We start from the raw sequence: 12,326 nt of genomic DNA, 5'->3' as shown, positions 1-12,326 counted from the left end.
CAGCTCAAACAAACCTTTCAGCTGTGCTGCCATTCTGGATCAAAGAAGAATAGGATACAGGAGAAGGTTATTTCTAAATCGAATCTAAAGTTATTTTTGCTTATTAGTATGATATTAAGTATGGTTGAATTAGATCATAGAAGGTCAGCAGCAAAGACATTGGTTAATAAAGTGAGATTAAATACATACACAAGTATATTGGTGTAATTTAATATAGGTCATTATTACAGGTTTGTGTAAAATTCTAAGATTCCATTTCACTGTTTTTTTATTAATTTTGATGAATACTGAATGTTTCTGTGCCAGTGAGATGAGTAAATGCATGTTCACATTTAGTCTAGAACTACAATACCCATCATGTTCACACAGCACACAAATTAACTTATGGATACCATAGTGAAATTTTGAGTATATACAATCACCGTCAACTTCATTAGGTTCACCTGTTAAACTGCTTGTTAATGCAAATATCTAATCAAACAATCACATGGCAGCAACTCAATTCATTTGGCATGTAAATGATCTGCTGAAGTTGAAACTGAGCATCAGAATGGGAAAGAAAGGTGATTTAAGTGACTTTAAACCTGACATGGTTGTTGGTGCCAGTCGGGCTGGTCTGAGTATTTCAGAAACTTTTTGCATTTATTGTACATTAAAATACAAAGTAATTAATCATATTTGTGATTCAGTGAGATCATGCTACAAGCATACTGCTGTTTGAAACATTTATTGTATGTATTGTTGTCATACTGCATACTGATTCACATGCCATTTTTACAATAGCAGGAATTATACAGTAAATAGTATGCAATGAGCTAGTGTTAATGGGAACAATCTGATGAAATCAGCTGAATTATTCTTCCTGAAAAAGCAAAGTGTGCATCTAGCACCTCTTAGTGTTACTTAATTGTAATCACAAGAGGAATGAGAACAGCTTCCAGAAACACATTTAAAAAAAAAAAAAAAAAAAAATAGAGAAACAAATGCAGACACACTGTATTAAAGGTACAGCACTGTATTGAGATATGCACGTTATAAAATACAGACAATCGTTTATAATGCTTGAATGAAATAATTATTAAACATCTCTTCTTTTAGTCAATATGACTGTCCACACATTGTCAATGCATTTATGACACAGGTTTAACAGCTAGCATGACTTCTCTCAGTGCATGCTTAAAAAGAAATCTGAATAAAATATAGGTTACAAAATACAAATACAACCAGCTTCCATTAAATTCTGCAGTACAGTCATTGAGCTTCTCCACATTAAAGGCCACAAACAATAAAATCTGATTATGAAGTGACAAGGTCTGAGAACAGCTTTGCCTTTAAATGTTTCTATTAATCCGATCATCCCACAAACACGGGACAGACCTCTTTCAAAAATAGAAATGCCCACACCCAAACCAATGTACATTCTCTCTGATCTTTATATATGTTTATATACATTTAGTCTACCGTATTACAGATATTCTCAACCACTCGGTTGAACTCTTCCGGCTGGTCGGCGTAGACATGATGGGAAGCATCTTCAATCAGCTGTAGTGAGCAAAAAAAAACAGTGACATTTACACATTTTGTTTTTCCAACCTCTACCATGAATTCAAAAAGTGCAAACGCTGTCATTTCTTACTCACCGTGACACTGGTGGGGCTTTTGCCTCTAATCTGAATGACTGTGTTTCCAGTAGAGCTGTCCACCCATGAGAGCGAGCCGTACAGCATGCTGACGGGCGTCGACGGTGGCAGCAGGTTCACACGCTGAACCATCGGCCTTTTGGCCCAGCCGAGAGACTCAGACATGGCTTTGAAACCCACCTCACCGCTGAGAGGAATAGAGAATAAAATACAAAATTGCTTATACATTTGTAAAGGAATGCATCTCTACTAGAAAGAGGCTTTTACAAAGTCTTGATTTAGTTTTTGGGCTCTACTAGAACAGGTTTTCATGCATGAATGTTCAAAAACACATTATTTTTTGACATTGTTGCAGCACCTCTCTTCCTAACCTGTCAGTAACGCTCTGTTTAGTTCCTGTCTCTTTGAAACCCCTCCTTCTGAAAAGCACAATGTGCTCTGATTGGTCGGCTGGATCAGTGTGTTGTAATTGGTAAAGCACTTCGAGCATGTTTGGAAAATGTCCCGTTCCTTACAATAACCATGAGTTTCAACACACTACTAACTAACTCAACCAGAGCCCACCCCTTTATTTTGCATATGCCTTGGGCGGGAATTATTTAAATAAGGAATATTGTGAAGTGTTCGTTCCTGGAAAACTCAAGACTACAATGGAGGCGTTTCAGGGAGTTCAGAAACATTCTGATACAGAGAATAACTCCCGCTGGAGTGACTTTGTGCTTTGTAACTTTGGAGAACTTTTTCACGCTCAAACAGCAACATTACACACTAAAGGGAAGTTGAACATGTAATAAAGCATATTAGGTCCTCTTTAATACGACTGTACCTTGGGCTCTGGGCGTTACAGTGGTAGATGTATTGTGTCATGGTGTCGTCATCAAACAGATCCTCAAACTTCCTCTTGAAGTCAGGACGGAATCTGTTCACCAGCCCTGGACCTGCAGGTGAAGACGTGATGTGATCAAATGTTTTGGTGATCTTTTTTTTGTTTGTTTTTTCTAAGTGGAAATGAAGCGCTTTAGTGTTTTCTTGAATAACAGATTCTGATTAAACATCAACTTGAATCAAAGCAACTTTGCTCTTCTCAAAAACCTAGTATGCGGCCTACCTAGACAACATTTTAAGCAAGGCAGCATAAGATACCTAGTTAAGGTCAAAGTCTCTAGGCTCAAAGGCTTTGGAGCAGAGCCGCAGTCATCATGGTGCTCACACTCACCCCACGGTCCAGCTGCTCTGATGACGGCCAGTGGGTTGAATAGGCTGAACACTGAAGCAAGAGCTTTCACCCAGCGAGGCGGCGACACCCTTTTAAGCTGTGACCCTTGACCTCCTGACTCCTGTGACTGAGGCTGGGGTCGCTCAGGGAAACCCCACGCGTCCACCAGGATGAGGTGACTGACTCTAGAGGGCAAAAACACAACTGGTCTCAAGGTCGTGTAGTTCATTATAACAACATTTAACACGTTCCACAAAGTTTGACTACCAAAAAAATGTCCAAAACTTCATTTTGAACAGTATATTTATTTTTTCATATTTTGAAATCTACAAAATTAAATGCATGAAATACTTTGATGGCAAAGTGTGCTTTTGCAATATTTATATAATATTGCCAATATTATATCAATTGCCAGCAAGATAATTAACAATTCCAGATGCCCAGAAAGCTACTAAAGACATATTTAAAACAGTTCATGTGACTACAGTGGTTCAACCTTAATGTTATGAAGCAATGAGAATACTTTTTGTGCACCAAAAAAACAAAATAACGACTTTATTCAACAATATCTAGTGATGGGCGATTTCAAAACACTGCTTCATGAAGCTTCACAAATCTTTTGTTTTGAATCAGTGGTTCGGAGCGTGTATCAAACTGCCAAAGTCACGCCCCCCAGTGGTGAACCATTGAAATTTCGAAACACTTATGACGTAACGAAGCCTTGTTTACTGAAATCACGTGACTTTAGCAGATTGATACACGCTCCGAACCACTGATTCGAAACAAAAGATTTGTAAAGCTCCGAAGCTTCATAAAGCAGTGTTTTGAAATTGCCCATCACTAGATATTGTTGAATAAAGTCATTATTTTGGCGCACAAAAAGTATTCTCGTCGCTTCATAACATTAAGGTTGTACCACTGTACTCACAGGAACTGTTTTAAATATGTCTTTAGTATCTTTCTGGGCATCTGAAAGTGATAATTATCTTGATGGCAATGGAGGCCTCACTGAGCCATCGGATTTTATCAAAAATATCTTAATTTTTGTTCCAAAGAAGAAGGCTTTATGGGTGTGGAACGACATGAGGGTAATTAATAACAGAAATTTAATTTTTGGGTGAACTAACCCTTTAAGTGTCTAAATACTTTGCAAAGCCCTCAAATTGACCTTTCAACATCAGCAATATAAGATGTTTAACCTCTTTTTGTTCCATTATTTGATCAGACTTCAAAAAGTTAAGATATTATTTTTTACACAAAATTTTATTTTGCATAATAAAAGGAAGGTCCTTCAGGGTGTCGTGGAGGGGTGAGGTCGTACTACTGGGGTGCCTCAGGGCTCAGTGCTTGGACCACTTCTCTTCTCCATCTATATGTCATCACTAGGATCTGTCATTCTGAAACTCTACCTCTACCTCTCATTCCAGCCACAGTTTGCAGTGTGTGTGTGTTCACTACTCACTACTCCTAATGTGTGTGCATTAACTTGGACGGGTTAAATGCAGAGGACAAGTCCCGAGTATAAGTTACCATACTTAGCCTTCACGTGTCACTATTGTTGGTTTGATGGCTTCTATTGCTCTCCTCATTTGTAAGATGCTTTGGATAAAAGCATCTGCTAAATGATTAAATGTAAATGCATAACATGTATAAATATTTTAAAGCAACTATAAAAAGATCAGTAACATTTTGTATTGCGTTAAATATGGGTTTAAAAATAAATCAGGGTGAGTAGATCACAGCTCTTGTTGTAAAGTATTACTATTATTGTGCTATAATTGACTACATCAGCTTTCTTAATACCTTTCTGGATATTGAATGGTATAGGAAGTTGCTAGGTAACCGCCCAGGCTGTGGCCCAATAGGATCATGCGTTCCAGCCCCAGTGATTGTCTCCATTGCTCTATTGAACTAACGAACTGCTCTTCGGCCAATGAGGAGTCAGATGGGAATGACGGGCGAGAACTGCGCCCGAAGCCCAGCAGGTCAAAGACGTAGACGGGTCGAGAATTACTCAATGCGTCCAAGTTACGGATCCAGAGGCCGACACCCCCTCCAAACCCGTGGATCATCACTAGGGGTGTCTGATCAGCTAGAAAGAGAAGGGAAAACAGACTTTTTTAAGTGTGCTAAATACTTTTGCAGCTACTGTAGAAGAAGATTAGAAACTCTACCTTGGTCTTTATATTTGAGTGCTGTCTTATTGGTGACTTTAAGGGTCCATATTCTGTTTTGATTTGGCAAAGTCACAAATCTGGACCAAACATTATTCTGGATACCTGGACATATTCATGGACATATTAAATGGAATAAAAACGCATTCTATGCAAATTTTAAATATTAAAAGGGAACAGTGAGGATCTTACAGGCAAGAATTTTAGCCTCGGCACTTTTCAGTAAAGACATGGATGTTGGTCTCCAAGAGGGCCACCAGGACCAGTTTCCAGAGGTTGGCCTAAAAAGACAGATAAATATATAGTCACTGAAGGGGTGAGAGCCCCTCTATGAGACTGTCCATGTCATCCTTCTGTGTACATACTGCGTTACGTCATCTGCCTTTTATACACAGTACAAGCCTTTCACCTGCTGGCAATAAACTGAGTATTAATAATGCATTGTGGGCATGATTCATTCGCAAGCACACACACACACACAAAAGTTTATTTTATATATATATATATATATATATATATATATATATAAGCATCACTTTATTATACATATTTTTTTTTATTTATGGTCTGTACTGTACAGCATTTGAATGGAAGCTGTCATTAGCAGTTCAATTTAAATATTAGTTTTAAATGAATATATATATATATATATATATATATAATAAAAAATAACCTATGATTTAAATAAAAAATAATAATACGCATACGAGCAATAATTAATACAAGACATTTAAGATGTATATTATGTTAGGAGTTAGGAGGATTTATTATTACATATTTTTATTTATGGTCTACTCTGCACCGTACATCATATGAGTAAAATGTGTCATTAACACTTAAATTTACATTTTCATCTTACATTTAAACATTAATACTCCCATAAGAAATAAAGAAATAATTAAACTTTAGAAGTAAATTATTTTAGGAGCATTACATGATTATAAATATTTTAATTTATGTTCTATACTGTACATAATATGAATAAAATGTGTCATAAACACTTACATTTAAATGTTATTATTTATATTTAAAAATAATACTTCTATGAGCAAATAAGTCAGAAGAGTTAAGATGTGAATTATGTTAGGAGCATCACTTTATTATTAAATATTTATTTATTTACAGTCTGCACTGTACATCATGAATAAAAATTGCCACAGCTAACATTTACATTTTAAGTCTTAATCTTAAAAATTAATATGCCTATGATATAATAAGGTAGAGAAGTAAAGCTGTAAATTATTCTATATTGTTACTCGGTTCAAAAACGAGCCACAACTACTGTGATGTAACAACTCAGCATGACATTGCACAACGATATGAAAATCATCCAAGACAAGTCATAACAGACCATGTATGACTTCTATCACTTCATTTCAAATATTCACGGCAGGGATCCTGAAATAGTCAAATGTCATACATACAGTGTTACATAATAGAAGGAAAGTGTATGTTATATGAGCGACTAACATAAGTGTGTAATATCAATTGTTTTTTAAATATTACAGTAGCCTACTCACTCTGTGTCAGTCTCGTCTTGCATTGCGGCGTTTGCAGGAGACATTATGAAGCATAATACAAGAAAAATCCAAGACGTCAGACTGTCATATTTTCGATGTGGATGTCCGCTACCGGGATCTGTCACACACGGTCACTTTAAAGGCCCGTGTTTGTGTTTTGTAACGCTGACGTCAGGGTATTTAAAGGAGCCGCATCACAGAAAAAAGAAAAAAAAAAAAAAAAAAGAAAGTGGGTGAAATGGCATGAAACGCACTATTGTCTTAATTCGTGAACATATTTATATTGGAAATGTTAATGTTTCAAAACATCACTGTAGTAATAAGGTTATAAGATAAGGAATAATCTCTCTGATCCATTTCCTGTAGCAAGATAGTCTTATTTCGTATCAATAACATATTTAATACAACGAATTTATCTGGATAATTATTATAATATTACATAATTCATCCGTTTCACAATTGTCTATGGTTATTCTGAGTGAATTTGGAAAATTATACTGATAGAAAATTGTATTGTATATCTTTAGGTGGAAAATTGTCTCTGGCTCACCAGCACATAGAATAACTATACAAGTAGTGTTAAAACAGAACAAAAAGAACAGACAAATTCACATTTCATAAAGATTACAATTCATGCCGTATTTTGCAATCTAAGGAAATTAATATTGTATAGCTAACCATTTGGCTAAATTATTACATTCAAAAATTAATATTTCTATTTAAAATGTAATATAATAAATATATATAAATATGGGTATCAAATCATATGTCAGTCTTTTATAAATGTCTAAAAAAATAACACATTTAATGTTAAAGGAACTGGGTTTAACGTCATTATTTTCTTTAATCTACAGCAATGTTAATAATACATTGCTGTTAATTAATATGATTATGTAATATGTAGGCTACTTTTTTCCTCTGTTTCATGTCTTTGAAACGCGAGCACTTCATGCATCGGAACTAAAATTCACCTGCAGTTCCAGTGGGGAACGTTTAGCGGACGCACTTCTGTCTCTCTTTGCGTACACGTCATTCATTTCCTTGCAGTTTGATTTCTAGGATTTCTGTGCACATTTCGAGCAGAAATCATGTCTAACTCGGTATTTTCTGTCTTATCGCGTTTTGTGGAGGAGTACAGGAGCAGCACATCGAATAAGCTGAAGATGATCGACGCTTATCTGCTGTATATTTTACTGACAGGAGTGTTTCAGTTCCTGTACTGTGTGCTGGTGGGAACGTTTCCCTTCAACAGCTTCTTATCTGGATTCATTGCATGTGTGGGATCCTTCATACTGGCTGGTATTTACACATATTTAATCATATATAACTAGAATCAAAAGTTATTATTTAAAGGGTGTATAGTGTATGCTTGTCAAATTTATGGATTTATAACGTCTGTTTATAATGCTAATTAAGGTCTTTTTTTTGCACCAAATGCAAACGGTCATGTAAAACTTTATTATTTTCAGTTTTTTAACTTTATCTTTATGATTTCAGTATACAGTATAATATATACGCACTTACATACACTAAAATAAGTCTCTAATGCTTACCAAGGCTGCATTTATTCATCATTATTCATGCATTTTTTGATAAATATAGTAAAAACTGTAAAATTGTGAAATATTAATACAATTTAAAATAACTTTTCTTTTTTAAATATATTTTAAAACTTAATATATTAAAAAAAATATATATATAATAATATAATATATATATATATATATATATATATATATATATATATATATATCTCAATTATAAATAATAGCATATTATTAAATAAATATTTATTATTTATAATGCATTGTTTTATCTTTATTTATTTAATGTGATTATTTAAAGAATATTATATCTGCATTTAGACAATCAGATAAACAAATAATAATTGGTATAGGTCAAAAAAATTAAGACATCCCATGTTTTTTAATCCTTGACCACTTAACCACCTACACCAAACAATGTTCATATATCCAGGTCTTGTATTTGTGTACTGTAGTCGTAGAGTAAAATTGAACAAGTTGATAATTAGTGTCTTTATGTTCTTCTGTCTTCAGTCTGTCTTCGCATCCAGATCAACCCTCAGAACAAAGGAGATTTCCTGACGGTCTCTCCTGAGAGAGCGTTCGCTGACTTCCTCTTTGCTCACACTGTTCTGCATCTAGTGGTTGTCAATTTTGTTGGCTGAATGAGAGCGTCTTACAGCAGGTGCGTCTACAGCAGATGGTTATGTGCCAGTAACACCTTACGAATGACTCAAAATCACTTTTCATGTGTACAATTTGTTAGACAATCTATTTAAAATCTGTGTGTAATTTTGTTCCATTGGTATATGAGGTTCTGTTGTGCACAGATTAACTAGGTCTCATAGCTCAGAAATGAAGACAAAGCAACAAAATAGCAGATATGTATCCTGATTCTTTTTTTCTCTAAAAGCCAATTTCTCTAAAAATTTTCTAGCTGACAGATAATAAACCCTCTGTTGCCTAATATAGAAAAGTGACCTGATAAAGCAGTACATGCTTCCTTTTTTGTGCCATACATTTATTTGTGTGCAATGAAATATGTAGTTGCACAGAAGTGCCTTAACATTCATTGCTTTATTCCATCTTTCATTTCATGTTACAACATTTTGTGTTCATGTTTGTTTGATAATCAATCATTTATTTATTTATTTATAAAGCACTTTTAAAAAACCATAAAAGCAAACCAAAGTTCTGTACAAAATCATTTCAAAAACACAAAAAAATGAAAATTAATGATAAAAAATAATAGCAATTAATTAAAATACGCAAGTAAATACCTGTAAAACTGCACATCAAATGCCTGTGAGTACAAATAGGTCTTAAGACTTGATTTGAACATCTGCAGAGAGGTCGAAGAACGCACAGAAAAAGGAAGATCATTCCATAGTCTAGGGGCCACAACTGAAAATGCTCGATCACCTCTAACCTTAAACGTGTACGTGGAACCTTAAGCACAATCTGCAAGTTCAATCTTCGCTATCTTGTGGAGGACTGAATAAGTAACGGATCCTTGATGTACTCTGGGGCCAAACCATGAATGGCTTTAAAAACAAATAACAGAATTTTTAAGACAATTCATTGTTTAACTGGTGTAAACCATCTGCTTCACCCCCAAAAAAGCACAATTTCAGTCTTTTTATCATTTAACAGTTCATCCAACATTTCACCTCCTTAAAGGGATAGTTCACCCAAAAATGAAAATTTGATGTTTATCTGCTTACCCCCAGTGCATCCAAGATGTAGGTGACTTTGTTTCTTCAGTAGAACACAAATGATGATTTTTAACTCCAACAGTTGCCGTCTGTCAGCCTTATAATGCGTGTCAATGGGAACTTCGTCTATAAGAGTAAATAAAACTTGCTTAGACAAATCCAAATTAAACCCTGCGGCTCGTGACGACATTGATGTCCCTTCTAAAACACCACTATGTCCAACTGCGTTCAGCATTCGCTTAGTGAGGTCTGTTCGCGCTCTGACAACGGAAGTGATCTCTTGCACTCATTGAAGTATAAGCGCAAGACATCAGTTCCGTTGTCAGAGCGCGATCAGACCTCACTAACCGAATGCTGAACGCAATTGGACATAGTAGTGTTTTAGAGGTAAAAAATGATATAAACACTGTTCGGTTTCTCGCACAAACCGATTGTTTCGTGTCTTAGGACATCAACACTAGTTACCATACGTTATTTAGAGAAATGTAAACGTCCGATGGAAAGTCATCATGCAATTTCCAATAACCTTTTTAAATCTCTGCAAAAGACAGACATATTGGCATGATTGTCACTATTGCAGAAATATTGTCTTTTACCATAATCTTACGATCATGATAGGATGAATTACTGGAGCATTAGGAAGAAATCAATTTTTTTTTCTTTTTATTTTCTCAAGATTAACTAGTTTGCAACCACCTGTAATGAATTATATTTGTTTTCCACAGATATGAAGACCAAATGCTGTAGAACAACTACAAACATCTCTCAATGTTAATATATGTTTTGACAGAATTGTCGTTTATGATCAGTTCTTGTCTTGTTCCTTAATTTTTCTACTTTTGTAAAACTTTCTGAAAGTTACTGAAAGAGAATAAATGCCTTTAAAAACAATTCAATGATCCCGTGGTGTTTTATTCTATGTGACATATATAGGTAATCACACATCTGAAGTAACTTATCTTTGTGTTTAAGATATAATTAATAAAAAAATATATATTAAAATGAAAACATTGAACAATAGCCTATTTTTATTTCATTTTATTTTATTGAGTGTAAATTAAACCAAATGGTAGATTATGGTTAATCTATATTTTAGCATTGCACTGAACACAATTCCAGTGCAGAGCACAAATGGTTAAACTCCCACATCTGGACATCGTTTAGGCAGAAGGAAGTGAGAGTGAACGCAGAAATATTCCTTCTCGCAGCAGCTGTCATTAGGAAAGAGGGACTCCGATGGTTTTTCACACCCGAGCTCAGCGATGGCTCTTCCGCTGCTTCTAACCATTCTTGTTCTTGGTGTACTGCCAGGTGAGCTTTTATCATTCCTTTTACAAAAACAGATGTTGAAAAGGCATTGTGTTTTATGGAAGGGAGCTTGCAAACATACTTAGAGAGCCGTTCTTCAGCTAAAATTGGTCATGGGTTAAAACTTCCTCTCTTTTGAAAATTATATTGAACTGTTTGCAGTTTTAAAACCCAAAATGGAAAATTGTTTCAAGCAGCAGCTAGTTGAGTGAGTGTTCATATTAAGGAAAAAGCTGTGTCCCAAATTCCTCAAAGTATTTTGGAGTGCCGTCTATTAGCTTTTCCAAACACACAATGTTTTTAATTAAGTTTTCATTTTCAAAAGTGTCTGTTGAAAATAAAGGTATGTGTGAAAATGTAATATTGTGTTATTTGCCTTTTTATGCTTGATTGTAGTTTTTGGAAGATTGATGAACAACAGCTTGTTTTTTTTTTTAATTTCATTAGTTAGGAAATGAAAGTAACGACACTGAAAACAGGCCTATTGGCCACAGTAACAATCGGCCATTTCGTGAAGTCATTTTGAGTAAAAAAAAAAAAAAAAAAAAAAAAAACAAGGATTCTGACATTATGATTAATGTTTGAGTAAACCAATGGATTTTTCCAGGCATCAGTGTGTAATCCACTAATGCAATTAATTATATAAATTACTAAATAAACAAAAGTCATTCTAATATGATTCACTGCATTCATAGAGAAAGTAGTGTAAGCTTATCAATGGAGAGACAGTCTTTTGAGGTCAAGAAACAAAATTCTTACGCTTCAATTTATGATATATTTGTATTTAAGAAAATATTTGAATGCTGCAACTGATTGCACTTTATTCCTGGTTATATATAAAAATATTGTTATTTGTTCTATTGGTAACACTTTACAATAAGGTTTCATTTGTTAAGATTAGTTAACTACATTAATTAGCATAACAAACAATCCATCTACAGCATTAATTAATCTGAGTTAATCTCAGCATTTACTAAAACAATTTTAAGATCAAAAGTGTATCTGTTAACGTTATTTAAAGGTACAGTGTAACTTTTTTTTTTTTTTTTTTCCCAAAATGAACAAAATGTAAGTAATGAGTCAAGAATCATTGATTCTTCTTCCAAAATGTATTTTTGTCGTACCCTGATTCACTATGGTAAGCCTATGTAAGTGTTTATATTTTAGACCTCTCCGGATGGCTTTCGCTGGAAATTGCATACATCTGTCACTCGCCTGTGTGTGTCTCGT

At 34.5% G+C, this 12,326-nt stretch overlaps 3 protein-coding genes across 6 annotated transcripts in view; 2 read left to right on the top strand and 1 right to left on the bottom strand.

Moving 5' to 3' along the window:
* Nucleotides 1-999: 999 nt before the first annotated feature.
* Nucleotides 1,000-6,736, bottom strand: abhd4 (abhydrolase domain containing 4, N-acyl phospholipase B). Its single transcript, XM_051860736.1, has 8 exons — nt 6,551-6,736; nt 5,223-5,311; nt 5,031-5,135; nt 4,660-4,948; nt 2,857-3,041; nt 2,467-2,578; nt 1,641-1,827; nt 1,000-1,542 (listed from the first exon to the last, which is right to left on the bottom strand). Exons 1-8 carry the CDS (start codon nt 6,592-6,594, stop codon nt 1,453-1,455), a joined length of 1,101 nt encoding a protein of 366 aa, XP_051716696.1. The 5' UTR covers nt 6,595-6,736; the 3' UTR covers nt 1,000-1,452.
* Nucleotides 6,737-7,531: 795 nt separating this feature from the next.
* dad1 (defender against cell death 1) lies at nt 7,532-10,679 on the top strand. Its single transcript, XM_051860946.1, has 3 exons — nt 7,532-7,849; nt 8,608-8,758; nt 10,514-10,679. The coding sequence occupies exons 1-2, from the start codon at nt 7,639-7,641 to the stop codon at nt 8,736-8,738; spliced, it is 342 nt and encodes a 113-aa protein (XP_051716906.1). The 5' UTR covers nt 7,532-7,638; the 3' UTR covers nt 8,739-8,758; nt 10,514-10,679.
* A 253-nt stretch (nt 10,680-10,932) lies between these two features.
* The window catches only part of pigr (polymeric immunoglobulin receptor), a 47,227-nt gene continuing 45,833 nt past the window's right edge, over nt 10,933-12,326 (top strand). For all 4 annotated transcript variants that reach the window (XM_051860856.1, XM_051860845.1, XM_051860851.1 and 1 more), the window contains exon 1: nt 10,933-11,099. In XM_051860856.1, coding sequence (XP_051716816.1) covers nt 11,051-11,099 — 49 coding nt within the window. In that variant the 5' untranslated portion in view covers nt 10,933-11,050. The remainder of the gene's footprint in view (nt 11,100-12,326) is intronic.

Source organism: Ctenopharyngodon idella, chromosome 2 (assembly GCF_019924925.1).
Source record: "Ctenopharyngodon idella isolate HZGC_01 chromosome 2, HZGC01, whole genome shotgun sequence".
Taxonomy (NCBI): domain Eukaryota; kingdom Metazoa; phylum Chordata; class Actinopteri; order Cypriniformes; family Xenocyprididae; genus Ctenopharyngodon; species Ctenopharyngodon idella.
The sequence above is the reverse complement of the archived record's forward strand: the minus strand, read 5'-3'. Positions and strand labels throughout refer to the sequence as shown.